The sequence below is a fragment of the Zootoca vivipara genome, chromosome 6 (genome assembly GCF_963506605.1).
Source record: "Zootoca vivipara chromosome 6, rZooViv1.1, whole genome shotgun sequence".
Classification (NCBI taxonomy): domain Eukaryota; kingdom Metazoa; phylum Chordata; class Lepidosauria; order Squamata; family Lacertidae; genus Zootoca; species Zootoca vivipara.
The window spans coordinates 46,982,373-46,999,864 of NC_083281.1; the positions used below are offsets into that span (position 1 = coordinate 46,982,373).

General features: G+C 41.4%; 1 protein-coding gene across 14 annotated transcripts in view; it reads right to left on the bottom strand.

Annotated features, from left to right (window-relative positions):
* KIFC3 (kinesin family member C3) overlaps positions 1-17,492 on the bottom strand; it is a 42,001-nt gene that overhangs the window by 18,225 nt on the left and 6,284 nt on the right. For 8 of the 14 annotated variants that reach the window (XM_035118659.2, XM_035118667.2, XM_035118666.2 and 5 more), the window contains exons 3-4: positions 8,192-8,348; positions 1,010-1,206 (exon numbers count right to left, since the gene is read on the bottom strand). In XM_035118659.2, the coding sequence (XP_034974550.1) occupies positions 1,010-1,206; positions 8,192-8,204 (210 nt within the window). In that variant the 5' untranslated portion in view covers positions 8,205-8,348. The other 6 variants (XM_060275906.1, XM_060275907.1, XM_035118669.2 and 3 more) reach the window with 5 other exon arrangements.

The window sequence follows — 17,492 nt, forward strand, 5'->3', positions numbered from 1 at the left end:
GAGAGTGAGGGAAAGAGAAAGGGTTATTTAAAACCACACTGAAAAAGTGGGTGCTAAGGGTCTTTTTTTGAAAAAACAAGTTCAAAAGGCATTTTCAGTGGTGACTCCCCAATTGTGGAATGCTTTCCCCAGAAAAACTCTCCTGTAGCCAACACCGTCAGCTCACTGGGCGGAAACATTACTTGTCACTGTTTAAGGATCTTAATTTAATTGTGATGTGGAAAGATTCTGGCCTGTTTTGGTGTTTACTTTTTAGTGGGGTAGGGTAAGATTAATCCTTCTTATTCTTGTTCTAAAACTGCAAGTATCCAAATTTGTGGATGGCATGAACTTATACAGGATGGTAAAATACTGAGCCCATGGACTGCTAGAAGATCAAACCTATCCATTCTTAAGGAAATCAGCCCTGAGTGCTCCCTGGAAGGACAGATCGTGAAGCTGAGGCTCCAATACTTTGGCCACCTCATGAGAAGAGAAGAATCCTTGGAAAAGACCCTGATGTTGGGAAAGATTGAGGGCACTAGGAGAAGGGGACGACAGAGGACAAGATGGTTGGACAGTGTTCTCGAAGCTACGAACATGAGTTTGACCAAACTGCAGGAGGCAGTGCAAGACAGGAGTGCCTGGCGTGCTATGGTCCATGGGGTCACGAAGAGTCGGACACGACTAAACGACTAAACAACAACAAAATACTGAGCAGATTGTGAAGTGCTCTTAAAGGTCAATTCTAAAGTTTCTTACTAGGGAATTCAAATAAGTACTACACACCAGTAATGCTTTTGCAGAAAAAAGTATCACAAGCAAACAGCATGGTCTCTCCAAGTATTATTTTGGGGGGGGGGGCAGGTCCTATAATGACACAATTACTTTCCTGAGACAAATCCTGGGATGGGACGACTAATCTAGAATGCCATCCAGGATGAAGCAAGGATTCCACAAGCTGCTCCCAGAAAAATAGCTAGCAGAGATGCATGTTGTCCTGCTACAAGGAGCCTGAATGACAACTTACCTGGTTCTGCAGATGTACAGTCTGACTGAGTTGGCTGCTCTCTTGCGCAGAAAGCTTTTCCTGCAGCAACAACAACTCTTGCTGCAGCTGCAACTTTTCCTCTTGTAGCTGGGCCAAAGAGTCCACCAACTTCTGTACCATGGGAAGCTGACGTGCCCCCGGCAAGCTGGGCCGTTTCCCACTGAAGAATCTTCCCTCTGCCACAAAGCAGGAAATTATTATCAAGCAGAGCAGGTGCCAGCAGGGATGAGATGAGGGGAAGATTAGCATGTGATGAAGCGGAGTGCTACACCATGAAGGGCCGTGAACAGTACAAACTGCAAAGCAAGATCTTCTGATGCAAGATGAAATGCACCCGTCAAGCACTATTGCAGGAAGGATTGTTGGTGGGTGTGCGCAGGCCACGAGATATTTCTCCCACCAAAACTCTGGGCAGAGCCAACAGCCAACAAAGCCCAACATTAGCATGTTGCTCAAAGAAAAGAATGCTGTGATGCTGCTGAAGTCAAAGAAAAATTACCTTGCATGTTAGATATTTACCCTCAGCAGTTGCCAAAAGGTGGGTCCAAATTTATATTCTCAAATGGAGAATTGTCCTCTCTTTGTCCTTACAGCCCGCGGGGAAATTTGAAATCTGCTTTGCCCCTAGTAGTCACCTAATGTTGTGCAACCCTATGCGTGTCTACTCAAAAGTAAGCCCTACTAAGTACAATAGAGATTACTCCCAGATAAGCAGTTAGTTAGGACTGTACCGGTAGTCAAAGTCTGCATAGCCATTCATGTATGGTCGTACTTGGAAGTCAAACAGAATCCATTCCGGAAGTCCGTTTGACTTCCAAAACTTTCGAAAACCAAATCGCAGCTTCTGATTGGCTACAGGAAGCTCCTGCAGCCAATCAGAAGCCACAGAAGCCCCATCAGACATTTGGGTTGCAAAAGAACGTTCGCAAACTGGAACAAGCACTTCCAGGTTTGCGGCGTTTGAGAGCCAAAACGTCCAGGGCGTTTGGGATCCAAGGTAAGACTGTACTTCAAATGAACTGTTACAAAATTCAGGCTTCACAACTTTTTCCACATGCCCTAGGACATAATGTTTTTCTCTCTCCCCGCCCTCCCCCAAATAGCTTTTTTCCTTTTACTAAATATCTAGCTCTGCAGAATGTAAAAATATGATTACCGCTTTGTGACTTTTTAGTTGGGACATAATAAAAATTGTTATCCTAATGTTTTGATTTTGGAATTATTTTAATGGACAAGCACAGCTACTGTACCTTCCCATCTTTACCTAACAAAAATGAGTATGTCTGAGTGAAGCCTGGGTTGTTTCATATTTTAAGAAAGCATTATTCATTCGCACATGGAAATAATGGCCTCCGATCTTACAGAAAAGCACAGAGAAACAGCTTTCCAAGCACAGCGACGTAAGTACGCATCTTGGGGAGATGGCATAGTAAGACAGAGAAGACAGAAATGCCACATCACCACTTCTTGCTGCCCAAAACTCCCTGAAGAAGTTTGGCAAGTGGGATGCACACAATGACCACACAAGCATGGAGAAGAGATAAATACCACACTGCCTCTGTGCCCCAGGTGGAGGAGCTCTTCACTCACAGCAGTCTGAATTCCTGTCACCATAAGCAAGAAGAAAGAAGAACACACAGAAGACAGAACCTATGATTCTGCAAAGTGAAAAATACCCAAGTTGTTCTGTGGGCAACTAAAAATAAATATTATCTCCCTCCCTCCCTCCACCCAACAGCTGGTTGGTTTGTGAAAGGAGCAGAGAATGGAGAGCAAAAAGGGGTCAACTACATATGAGAAATAAACAGCTAATGTAATGACAGATTAAGAAATATCTATCTAAGAAATAGTTATATGATCAACAACTTTAGGATAGCACCGCTACACCGCATATTATTGGCACCAGCTGTTCAAAATAAGTTGGCATTGCAGGGTTCCCTTAAAGTCTCTGCTGCTAGTGCTAGGTACTACTTGTGTTTGGACCAGGCACATAGCTCTGGAAAGAGCTCCCAAATCCCACTGCCAGATAGCCAGGCTGCTCCAGAGGTTCAGCAGCTCCAAGAGGTGTCAGAGGGCAAAAAGCAGCAATGCTGGGCAGCTGGCCTTGTCTTGCATTATGTACAGTCATACCTTGGTTTAAATACGCTTCGGTTTGAGTACTTTCAGTTTAAGTACTCCGCGGACCCATCTGGAATGGATTAATCCACTTTCCATTACTTTCAATGGGAAAGTTCGCTTCAGGTTAAGTACGCTTCAGGTTAAGTACGGACTTCCAGAAACAATTACACTCATACTTTGGGTTAAGTACGCTTCAGGTTGAGTACTCCACGGACCCGTCTCGAACGGATTAATCCACTTCCCATTACTTTCAATGGGAAAGTCGCTCCAGGTTAAGTACGCTTCAGGTTAAGTACAGACTTCCGGAACCAATTGTGTACTTAAACCGAGGTACCACTGTATTATGTATTAGCTTACATAACTTCCTCCATTACTTCTGCAGCCATAGCACACTCAAGTTTGGAGACAAAAGATCTGGGTCAGCCTCCTAACAATGGAGGCAATGGCCAAAAGAGAAAAGCATCAAATCTGCCCTTGACTGTTTGAAATGAGGCACACATAGTACTCTTTCAGAGGAGGGATTCATCTTAATGCCCTCTTCTAAACTGGGGTGTGGGTGTGAATGTGCATTATAGGCAGGGTCATTCCTTTGCTTCCAAGGAGAGCTCCTGAGCTGTTAACAGCTGTATGCAGATAGACATAGATGAAGTTTTTTACACTTCTGAATCTTTATATGCTAGGGAAAGTTGCATCTGTTAATTTAATTTAATATTTTTGTTAATTTAACATTTCTCTCAATACAGCCAACCAAAATGTCATTCAATGCACATCATACTCTCAAAGAACAAACTTGGATGGTCAAGTGCCAATTGCTTTATAGGTAAAACTGGGCCACCAGAAAATAAAAAAAGTATGCAAGCATGCAACTTAAAAAGACTTTAAATAACAACAATCAACCCTGGGAGCTTCAGAATACTGAAGGCATAAAGACAAGGAAAAAAATAATAGAGCAACAAAACTTAATGCCTGGAAGAGGAACGTTGCACTGTACACCAAACAAGCACTAAGGGTACACTGCAACATTTTGGTAGAGCTCATACTTGTATTTATTTCCGACATTCTGCCCTGACTTTCTATATAAAATATAGTCTAGGTAGTTACATATACACATAGTATATGTAAAAACATCCTGAAAGTGATCATGTTGTTGTTTGGTAAAAGAAACAGAAGTAAAACATTCAGGTGAATCAATATTGAACTGTTATTGAGGACTGGAATTACAAAATTTTAATTATTTTTTGACTGATTTAAGGTAATCACAGGATCATGGCTTGAATATTAATCAATAAGGCATTTAGTGTGTGCCTTCTGTCAGTACAGATAAATTTTTGCATACAGAAAATAGATAATCAAGGGCAAGACCTTCACCTCTGCCTTCATTAACAGCCATCACATCCAGTCTCAAAAAACCAAGGAATACCCCTGTGTGAAATCATGGAGCATGACTACCAGTCAGTGCAGACAGTATGGAGTCAGGTGGATCCATGGGTCTGATTCAGTATATTGTAAGATTATATATCATCCTGAGAGATGTGAAAGGTAACAACACTTCAATTTCTGACAGGTAGTCAAATAATATCAAGATAAAATCACACCAATTAAAAACCAGTCAAAATAGCAACAGCGGATTAGCCTGTGCTGCTTTCCCTGCACATGTCTTAAGCAGGTGACATACCCACCCATCATTTCATGATTTCCCATAGCCTGTGCTGAGCCTAGAAGAGAACCTGAGAAAAACCTGGGAACTAATACCTGGGAGGAAACTGATGCATGTCTTACCAACCCTGACCTGGATCTAAAGTCCATTTCAGACCTCAAGGATAAAAATGAAATGGCTCTAACAAGGCCAAAATTCAGAGCTGTCAACTGGTATGCCAGCCTTTTTTAGAGGGGTCATCTCATAGTCATCATTCCACATCACCTAATTGTATGTCCTGCACCCAATATAATTACAGTAATAACTCCTTGCAAATGTTACACTTGTGTGGTTCTATTAAAAGGAAAAGGATGAGTCCCACTACAAACATCAAGCAGCAGGTGTAGCTGGCTTGTTAAAACATCCCCCCCCCCAATACTTTTAGGCCAATGTCTGCAGAAGCATAAACTATTTCAATATGTCCAGCTGCTCATCCAACACTCTTTCTGATGCTCATACGCCATTTATTCTACCTTTTTATTTCTACTCTGCCTTTCCCGTCAACCACTCTACAGGCTACAGTAAGAGAGAAAGTGGCTAGCCAAAAGTCAAGAAGAAAACTGCTTGCATAATAGGTGGAGACTTGAATGGAGGCTTCCCACATCCGCATCTGGCATTCTAACTACTATCCTGTCTGATAAGGAAACAGACAAGCAGCCCTCACCAATCTGGTCTCAGTCAAAGGATCTTCTGAAGATGCCACCCAGTTCCACTTTATAAGCTTCTGTGCGGAGCTCATTTTCTGCTTACCGGTACTTATTCTTTCCCCCTCCACCCCGTGCCCCTCACTCACTCTTTTCTGCCTGCAGTCCTCTCCTCCTCTCCTAGTCATAGCCGTGTTGCCATCTTGCTTTAATGCTCTCTTCCCTGCACACGCTCTCCTCACACTCCTTCACTGAAGCACTTTGTTGTGAGGCCTCACAAAGGGGAGAAATGGAACTCGCTACAACTTCCAAATCAGCACAAAACAGGGAGCACCTCCTCACTCTGATATGTCTGGGCAAGCTCAGGCAATTAAGGCTCAGAAGACCAGAGAAAGGGAAGCCAGAAGAGCTGAACTGTAACTCTCTCCTGGCATCATTTATTCCTTTTGGAGCGAGCTCAATAACAAGGGGTATTTAGGGTGCAGTAAGACGCAACATGATAGGTAATGTCAGGAGCAGCATGTATACAAATTATATAAGGATGGAATGCACTCCGTTTCCATACTTAAAACAAAACTAGCCAAGCTATATTAAAATGCCTTCTTTTTGGCCAGAACCTCTTATTCTTCTTCACCTTCATCTTTGGGTAAACAAGTACTCCTGGTTTTGCATCTGTTACTTACTACACTAAGGCAAATTCATAAATAAATAATCAATACTTACTCCTGTGGAGAAACCACCACTAACACAGCACATAGGAGAAAAGAATGCTTTGTGTTCATTTGGCTTTTCTTCTATGCTGTGGCATGTCTGACAAGGAATTTGTGCAGCTGGAAGATCTACTTTAAAAAAAGTCCTTGGCCAGTAAACCACAAGTTCAGCATTGAAAGAAAACAGAGGAGCAAAAATGGGAGTGAAATAGGTGGAAGAAGCCCACACATCACAGTATCCCATAGTTAAGCCAGTGATCATGGTTTGTTTCCTCTCAGTGTAGTATGCTGAGAGAAGGAGTGATTTGCTTATGCACAGCAAACCATGGCTTATGGCTTTACATGGTGTGTGAACAAGGTCTATGGCTCAACCTGAAAGAAGGGACTCAAAGTCTGCACACATACAGCATCTTGAATCCCTCCAGCAAAGGGACACAGTTTCAGACTAGTTTTTGGTAGTGCACTGCTGACATAGTTTGGAGTTCAAGTTTCCACTGCGAACTTCACATGGAATGTCCTTTGCCTTTTGCACATGGGCTTTTCCGAATAATAAGCAGCTGCATATCAAGTGCACAGCATGAAACTTTCAACAGAATTCATAGGGCAATGATGGCCTTCCTTTCAGATGAGAAGGCATGGGAAGAGAAAGCCAGTTGATCTGTTGACACCCCCCCCCCCCAAAAAAATAATACTGTGGAAATTGTGAATTGTGGAAGTTTCGGGTTGTTAAAAAAAATTTTTTAAACCAACAACATCAACTCTCATTCAAATAGTCTCTCTCTCTTTCATATGATAAACAGTGTACTTTTTAAAGTAGTATCTTGAAATGATATTATGGCCAGTTACACTACTGCGAAATACTTCCAGAATTCAAAGACAGCAACATTAGGGGTTTTACCATTCCTACTGTTTTCATCTGGATTGTAACAATCTTAGGACCAAACACATAGTTCCTGCAAAAGAGTGTCAGAACTAAACAGCCTCTCAGCACTCTCATTTCTCACTTGCCTCCTAATCAACATACACCATCAAGGGACAATGAACATAAAACCAAAAGCTAAGGAGACAGGGAGGGAGGGGGATGATCACCACACCCTATGTGAGGATTCACAGCAAAAGGATGAATAGATTTTGCCAACTCAACACTAAACCCTTATTATGACAAATCCTGCAATAAGTCACTGGCTCAGCATTAATATCTACATGAAGACACCCCTGCTTTTATCCTATCAACAGGGATGTGTATGTTAATGATCAGAGAGAGGCAAGCAGACAAAGACATTGCTATACTGTACAACTAATCCTACTTCAGCTGAACTGTCCCCTTCCATACAGACCCCTGCCTCCAAACAAACCCCATAGCAAGCACATAGCAAGCCTTACAAGAGAACACCAGGAGGAGGAGGCGGCAGACAGACAGACACTATCACAGATCTGCTCCGGGTTCTGGCCCCGCTCAAAACTCCACCCACTTTTTGTCCTCCCCACCCATGTTCCAAGGAACTAAACAGTCTCCAGTCTCCACATGTGGAAGGTGTGTTTGCTTCTCTTGGTTTCTGTGTTTTGCTTCCTCTTTAAATTAATTACTGTACAGTATTTGTTTCCAATATCCATATGGATCCATTTTTTCCTCTTTTTTAAAAAGTCATATTTTATTAATGTTGCTTTGGGGACTCCAATCAAAAAGTGATTACAAATCAAATACATTTACATTTTAAATACCTATTTAACTAACACATTGGGTTCCAATCTGTCTCCCTCTTTGGGGTTTAGGGTAGCACACATGGCAGCAATCCTGTTTTATTCTGCCAGGGAGCTTAGACAGAAAATTCCTGACTTGCCCCAAGGTTCCAAGTATGCTTCCTGGCCAAACAGATCTGCCACCAGGCCTCCCCAGTCCAAATCCAAAACGCCAGTCACTATGCCTCATCGGCTCCCGGACTGTATTTCCCAGATAACCAAGACGGGTGCAGGTTTTGTGCATCTGCTATACCTGAGTTATCCATGCTGACGTCAGCTTCCTGCTCCAGGATGTCGCAGCAGCTGTCAACAGCTGCCAGCCTCTGTCGTGTGCCCAGCTTGGTGATGGAGCCAACGCTTCCCTCAGTCTTCACCTGGCAACTAGCCTCTCACACCTTGACTTGTAGAGCCTGCTGGGAAGATAGAAACCCTTGTATGGGAGGCATGCTAATAATACCGAAAGCACTAAGACACTCCCAACCCAATACGGAACTATTTGCAAATAATTCATGATTCAAGTGCCTGTCATCAATTAAAGTTGTTGATGATATCTTACATCTTATCTGCCTGACAAATATGATAATGGTTGCTGGGTTTTTTCTATATTAGATCCACAGGAAAAAAGAATACTATGTTAGCATAGTTATTATGCCACTATAGTTGACAGCCCTTGCTTAGGTCCGGAGTGTTATTTGTTTAAAGCGGGGAATTAAGGCTTGCCCCAAGCTAAATTATTTCTATAGAAATTAATGGAAATCCATGTTGGTTATCAATTGTTTTTAAAGGGTCTACTCAGAGTACAACACCAGCTACAACATCGAAAGGCGTGAACTATTGTCTCAACTTGCCATTTGTCAGCACCAAAAGAAACACTTTGGCACATCCAATTCTGCCACATGCACATTGTTGAAATGCACTCCCATCCCCTTGAAGTCTAAAGCTGTCCAGGGAGGTGCCTGCTTATTAACAAGAGCAACCCGCATTTATCTGCATAGCTACAACTTCCTCTGCAAGGTTTTTTGTGCCAAGGAGACACATGGGCAGCATCGCACTTTGAGACTGGCTGTCTTGGTTGACAGAAGCAGCCGCTGATGCTGGGCAAAAGCACATGATGGGCACTGAGGAAAGCACTGCCAGGGCCAATTGTCTTTTACTTTGCCCTCTACAATCTGGAAACCCATCAAACAAGCAGATCAGTTGCTGAACACTATAAAGATGAAAAACTCACTTTGATAAAGTCATATTGAACTTCTCACCACTTTTAAAAACCACCACCACTATCCATTGGATTACGGGGAATCCAGATGTGTTGGTCCTATCACTCCTTTTGCTACCATAGCCCAGTGAAGTGGGTGTACAGGATAATTTTCTATGCACTGTGTTAGAATAATTGGATGGATGGATGGAAAATCAGCTTAACACCCAAGGTTGCAAGAAACATGCCCAACCTCAGCTTCTACATTCTTCTTTTTATTCCCCCTCCCCCTGCACTTTTTCTAGTGCAACTCCGGCTTCTTGCAACCTCTTCCCATAAACAAAGGGCCAAACTGCATGCAGCAATCTAGAGACACAGGCCCAGTTACCCAAAATGTTGTTTCTCTTCACAAGCACATTCCCTTGCCTGCCAGCCCCCATGCCAATGAAGTGGGCAGCTGCACACCGATACCAGATTGTGCCATTTCACCTGTCTTTTTTTGAAGTAGAATGATTATGGCATTGACCATGAGGAGAAAATTCCTTCACCACATGAAGAGAAGTATGACTTCAGCCATTGTGTTCACTGCTGTCTGTTCACTCTCACTGACATCTGTTCCAGGATGTTGCTCCTGTCAGAAGTGAAGAGCACTCAAGTTCCTTCAGCTACTGTGGCAGTGCAATTCCTCTCTCACTGCTATCTACAGGCTACTACACTACAATAAAAAAACCAGTTCAAGAATCCACTTATATCACTTATTACATTCCAAATCTACCAATGATTGATGGTGTGTGAGTGTGGGTGTACAGATTTTTCCCATGTGTTTTATAGTTCCTTTCCTGAATGGACAGTGCTTCACTCAGAATGGCACAGAAAAAATTACAAGCAATGTTTCCACTGACTCTTTGGGAGAACGCTTTGGCTAGACTTCCTCTTAAACAATAATGTAAAGTATATGCTTGCTGGAAGCTCCATCAAGAGCTGGTGTGCGATCACAAAAAGGAAAAACAATACCCTGCTACCTGTTTAAGACAAGGTAGTCTTGTTCTTTCATCTCTGACTTTGAAATCCTTCAAGGTCATCCTCACCTGCATGGTCCGGTTTCCAAATCTACCTGCTCCACACACAGAAAATGGGCATACAGTAGCAGAATAACAGCCTCAGAAGACAGCAAATCCTGCCTGTTCTTTCACACTAGATTTTTAAAAATAATATATATCTCAGAGGCACATCTGACTAAATCTCACCGAAGACAGTATAGTTAGTGTCAAAAAGCTACCTCCTTCCATGTTTTCTAGCACAGTATCTGAAGCTGGCATGCAAGCCCCTCCTCTTTCTGGCGATCTGCCAACATTTCTCTGAAGTTTGCAAATCCTGCAGCTCAAAATAGTCCAGGTCAGTGGAAGAATGGCAAGTTTCCCATTGAAACCCAAGACTCAGGCATCTCTCATGAGCTGAAGAGAAGAAGAGATTCAACAAGTCTTTTGTCTCTCTACTGACCCAGCAAGGACACACCAGGCCCAGTTTCAACTGCAGGCACTAACTTTAGGAAACTCCATGGAATAAGTTCTCGGATTTCAAGACACAAGAGGGTGCATGAAAAATGCATGGAGAAGCACAATACAAATTTCTGTCACAGGAAAAAAAGTGTGTTGCAAAATTTCAGAAACCATTCTAAAGTTCACACGTATCCTTTCTATTATTTATATCTTGCTCTTTCTCCTCGAGAAGCCCCAGGCAGCAAACCTAAGAACAAAATAGAATAGTATAGGCTTCGTCAAACTTGGCCTTCCAGATGTTTTGAGACTACAATTCCCATCATCCCTGACCACTGGTCCTGCTAGCTAGGGATCATGGGAGTTGTAGGCCAAAAACATCTGGAGGGCCAAGTTTGAGGAAGCCTGGAGTAGTATAAAAGCATTCTAAAAAGAGTTAAACATGTTTTTCTAGGAACATTTAGAAAACACAGTTTTACCAGTAATTTCAGGGTTGCATGGGGAAACAAGATTGCTTTTAACTTCTTCCTAAAAGTCAGTAACACACCTCACCAGGGAGAGCATTCCACGAATGGGAAACCACCACTGAGAAGGCCCTGTCACAATATTTCACAATACTGTAAATTCACAATATATGTGGGTGATACCACATGCGCATGAATTCAGCTGCAAGGCTCAAGTTTACAGAAAATTAAATGTTATGAAAAATGCCCTGGTTATAAGCTGAAAGAAAAGAAATAATATTAGGAGTCAAATGTGCAACATAATGTCAGACATGATACAAGCACCATAGAAAAAAGAAAATAAATATCTAGTGAAAAAACTGGGAGATTTATACAAGTGAAAGTACTTACTTGTGAATAAAAAATAGAAGCTAATAATAGTAATAGTAATAATAATAATAATTTATTGTTTATACCCCGCCCAGCTGGCTGGGTTTCCCCAGCCACTCTGGGCGGCTTTCAACAGAATATGAAAATACAATAATCTATTAAACATTAAAAAGCTTCCCTAAACAGGGCTGCCTTCAGATGTCTTCTAAAAGTCTGGTAGTTGTTTTTCTCTTTGAGATCTGGTGGGAGGGCGTTCTACCGAGTAATAAAATATGAAAGAATATATTTCATAATAAAATATGAAATAATATTTAAATGTCATGGAAAGCAAGAATAGCATTCTTATGTCAATTTCAATTGGACTCCTCTGAGTATTCTTTTTGTTTGTTTGGTTTGTTTATTTATTTATTTATTGTATCATGAATGGCAGTTCACAGATGAAATGTTTTAAGATGAGAGTATTTTACAATATTTTACCAGGCGGAAGAACAAATTCCAAGGCATTCATTCTCATTTATCATCTCAACTGGTGTCATTGTAATATGATGCACTGTAATAGAAGATAATTTAATTAACTTAATAGCTGCAAGAATCAAAGGGACTACCATAGAAATGCAGCTGGATTGACTGCATGGGGAACCTGATCGTGCAGGTAATCCCTACAAAAAGAAGGGTTGAAATCACAACCTATAAGCTGATAGGTGGTGAGTTCAAGTCTACTGGATTGGCTGCACAACCTGTGAGAAACTTGGATCATGCAGCTAATCCTTGCAAAAAGCAGGACTGAATATTAAGCCTGCTGGATTGGCTATGCAACCTAGTTTCCAATGAGGAACTCAATCGCCCAGCAGATACCTGCAGAAAGGAGCTTTACTAACACTAGGCTTGGGGCTTGTAAACCAGAGCATAGGCTTCTGTAGTTTGCATTTGGATCACCTAACACCAGCTAATAAACAGGAAAGTACACTGCAGACCAAAGTTTATATGCTATCTGCAACGCAGTCGCACAGCAAATGCACCACAAAAATCTAATCTGGAGGTCAGAGGTATGCATGACAGTGGAGAGAGCTATGACCATAAACTATACACAGAACCAGCCTGTGTCTCTGTCTCTCCTGATCCTCTGCTTAATTCAGCACCTGGTTTGCCACACCCACCCAAGCTTCAACAGCTGTCCTGACTCCATGGCTCCACCTATCTATCTCAACTACTAAGGCTGTGAGAGTAGCTGCTTCTATGAGGCTCACTGAAGGCACAGCCCAAAATAGCAGCAAATGAAGTGATCACTCTATATGCTGCATCAACCACCTGGGGATGACTGAAGAATTTCAGCATTAATTTACAGGAAACATTTTATGTGCATCAGGATGCATTTTTATTAGAAGCAAAACAAGTTTACAGGGTTCTGAATAAATAAAGCAAAAGGCTGCAGCAAATCAGATGCGAAAGTAGATACAGAAAAGAAAATCTCTTTGAAGAACTTTATTTTTTTTAGTGTCTGATCTCAATAATGCTGACAAGACAGGTTGCTGCAATCAGGAGTCATCCAACAGCAGACCGGAGAGTCAGAAGAAAATACTGGCAAGGAAAGAAACCCAACCAGTCAAGGATTGTGTAAGACAGGCACCTGTGCCAGATCCCCAAAGAAAGCACAGCAGGCAGGAGAATGGGATGGTCCCAACACTTGAGAGGAAGGAAGCTATCATTTGGAAGGCTCATAAGACTCTGGCTGGCTGGCAGGCACCCAGAGACAGCAGAAATGGAAATGCCTCACACCAGCCTCCTCACTTCCAGTGCTTGCTCATCTTGGCAGCCGTGTCCATTTTCACCGACGTACAGCGTATTCTTAATCCCAGCAGTACCAGGGCCCAAGACAAGACAAGGGACTGTGTGTTTGCACTAATTCCCCTAGCCTCAGGATGAGAACTACCACTGACCATAGACAAGCAGTCTGAGTAGACTCCACTACATCCAGAACAAGCCTGATTAGCAAATCAGTTGGGCCAAGGGGAGGGGGGGGGAGATTTTCGCAGTCAGGGTTTTCCCTAAAACTGATAAGCTGAAATTTTGCTACTTTTAAAAATATTTTAGTTTTCTTACAGTCACTGCCTGTGCAGTGTGCCCTTTACCTGTCCTGCCCCACTTCCCATATCATACCTCCCCCTACCCTTATTTTCATTATAAGGGTTGTATACTAAGTGTATATTGAGCTCTAAAATCAAAGGCATTTCAAGCGAATTTGAACTTTTAATCCCCGTTTTATTATATTGTGTATTTTAAGTGGAGGAATGCTATAAAATGCAGTTTTATTATAATTTGCAAACCTGCCACTTTTTGATAGTTTCCAAATAGTTGTTTTAAGTGGGGAGCTGCAGCTAATGGGTCAAACAGCATAATAACCATAATTTCCATAACCATAAATTAATTAGGTGTTCTTTCCCCTTTATTTTAAGACCTTTAATAATGGCATTACATTAACTATTATCACTGCTGCCAAAGGTCGCATAGTGAGGACAAATAATAATAGGGCAGTGGGGCATGCCTTCTTAGTACCTCTAGATTTTTTAAATGAATTTGGATTCATAGCCATTTATTCTAACCTTAGCTGTAGAGGGTTGGTAAGTGGGTTTAATGGTATTAGTTAGTTGTGGTGCTAGATACAGGAGAAACCTATTTTCTATATTATCAAAGGTTTTAAAGGTATCTATAGCTACCTTTTCCATTGTTGAGAGGAAAAACCTGCTCATGCTTCTGAGGCACAACAAACCTACATTGGTTTAAGACTCATGCAAGGGAATGCAGCTAATAGGTAATTATCAGTGTTTTTTCCAAATGATATTGCTTTAGAGAAGTAATTGAAGCTATAATTGTATAAAATAAATACATGTTTGCAGAATTGATAGGACTCGAATATTACTTCTATCCATCTTGGGAGCAGAGAGAGACAGAGAATTTCTGGGGGAACACAGAACTTTTACAAAATGTCTCTGTGTTAGGCACCCAGTGTGCATGTGCAAACACACACACACACACACACACACACACACACATTGATATGGCTGTTTGGGTGGGGCGTGGAAAGTGAAGGAAGGGCCTCCGTATATCAGTCTTTAAGGAACAACAATAGGAGAGGGCTATCATGCTCATCTCCTGCTTGGCTTCTCTTAGAGTTCTGGTTGGCCACAATGGAAAATGAGGTGCTGGAGTAAATAATGTTTGGACTTGATTCAACTGTGCTCCTCTTTATGTTCTTGTTACAGGTAGGTAGCCATGTTGGTCTGCCGTAGTCGAAACAAAATTTAAAAATTCCTTCCAGTTGCACCTTAGAGACCAACTCTGAAGAAGTGTGCATGCACACAAAAGCTCATAACAATGACAAACTTAGTTGCTCTTTATGTTCTTGTGAGAGGAGACAGAGGCACATCAGTCTCAGATATAATTCCTCCTTGCTCCTGGGAAGAGTGATATATTATACACAATGGACACTACTAGATCTGTAGGGCAAACTTAAAAGGGAAAAGCAATTGAAATAAATGGCCTGCTATTCTGTACAGTGGTACCTCTACTTACGAATTTAATGCGTTCCGAACACACATGCGTAAGTCAAAAAAAATTGTAAGTCGAATCCCATAGGAATGCATTGGGAGAAAAAAATTGTAAGTAGAAGCAACCCTATCTAAAAATTCGTAAGAAGAAAAAATCCTATCTAAACCGCATCCAAGATGGCGGACGGAGCTCCATTCGTAAGTAGAAACATTCGTAAGTAGAATTATTCGTAAGTAGAGGTACCACTGTATTATGAAGGGCTGATATTCTGCATTTTCCCACAGAGAAATCCAGGAATTAGTGACCCTGCCCAGTAAGATTCCCCTTGTATGATAAGATAAGGTATCTTTATTGTCATTGTCCCCCTTGCGGGAACAACGAAATTACTCGGTTGCTACATCCACTCAGATAAAGCATTCCGCATAATCCAAAATTACAAAACCTAATTAAAAACAGTAAATATAATACAAAAATAACAAGTAAAATAAGATGACTTATATGGGACAGGTAGGAAGTCAAACTGGAAATCAAATTACTACTTTTACAATGGACAATATGTGCATGTGCCAATGGAAGCTGGAAGAGAAACACCCTGACAAACTATTTATTGAAGCACATGAATATGGAAGAAAGGCCATCCCGCCAAACAATCATCACAGCTTTTTACAACCATATATCAGCAGAGATGCCAGCATTAATCAATTAAATTAGTGCAGAGGCCAAGAATCACAATCACAAACCAATCTGCATCTCTCAAGGAACCCGGAAAGGTACTGGGATAGGAGGCTGGAGCAAACTAGTGCAAACGTCAGTGACTACCATCAATGCTCCATGTTATTAGGTAGAACTGCTAACTTATTAGCATTGTTAATCACCTGGTCATTTAACTGATTGAAAGTATATCTATATTAATAAAACCTCAATGTAATTGCCTTTGAGGGATCTTGACAGAAGCAAACTATTTATTTCCACCAAACTCTGAGGGAAATGGGATACTCCCCACAACAGTTGCATACCAGAATCACAATGGTTTTGAGAACTAAACGAGGTCAAGAACTATCAGCAGTATGAAATATTCAGGTTTAAAAGACACCTTGACATTGACTGCAATCTTCAGTTGCCTTCAATGCTACTAAGAACCTTTGTGATGCCACTCTAAAAGTGTCCCTCTTTGCTAGCTTTGGATACAAACTGGAAGGAAAATCCATTAGATTACAAAGGGTGGGATCCGGGAACAAGCTTGTGGGGCATCCATGGCTGAATGGCTTTTCACTGCTTTGAATTCAGTAATATTTGCTCATTGTTATTCCCAGTGATTAACAGGAACTCAATTTTCAATCTGCAGTTAAAGTTTAGTCAATTAATTGTACTGATTAAATCAATTCAAGTAGGCAATCCTATTACACGGTGGCATCTAACATGCCATGTAGGGACATAACAAGGGGACAGACACTCTCTACCTATTAAACAATTCCCTTTCCCAGTGCTGTTGTGAGGATGAAAAACAGTTTGTGATGCAAGCTAGAAATACAGATAAAAACAATAGCATTACTATAAAGTAATACAGATAAAAACAGATAGCATTACTATAAAGGTGTATGACCAAAAATTCTTGTTTCCAATGCCAGTATGAATGGAATTAATGCTTTGCTATGTATTATTTTAGTTTAGTTTAGTTGCTTGAAGCATGCTTTAATTGTAAAAAAGTAAGATTCCCCCCTACATATATGCATGCCATAAAGGCACATACAATCTTCGACCTTTCTATTAGGAAAACACAGCCAACCCAATGTCAGATCACTCAACTATTTCCACACATACCAGTCAGACACATGTTGGTCCTATGCATCTGACTCAGTTTCCTCAAGGAGTGACTAGTTAAGAAAAAGTGAACACACTTGCAGAGCCTTCTGTTCCTCCCTGCTTCTCCATGAAAGACAAATAAGTGATCCCACAGATCTCTCCTGAGTCCGTAATGGGGCAGTGAAGAAATGCACAACAACCATAGCACATCATCCCTAAACTTGCCTGAAAGGTACAGTCTCTGACCTAGAAGCCTTTTGCCCCAATCCCAAATGTCCAATTGTGTTTACTCATTAGTGACCAAAGGCCCTTTGTCTATGCTCAGAGGCATTATAACCTTTACAGCTTCACATGTTTCAGGACTGAGTTCTGGCATTGAAACTTGATTTTGGTGCTAAGCTCTGGTGAACTCTAGCTTAAGCCCTGCACAGAACTAGGATGGAAAAAGATACATATAGCTAACTGCACAGCTCAAGGGTAGTCCTATATTTTCTTCTGGTCCAATTGTACATTCCTCTTTCCCAGAATTTCAGACATATTGTGACATTAGCGGATTGTCATCCTTGCTGTATATGATACGCTTTTAATACTTAAGAGAGGAAACAGGAGAGAATATGGAACATAAGAGTTAGAGGTTCAAATATACATGTGAAAATTCTACACACCCTATTTGTTTATTTC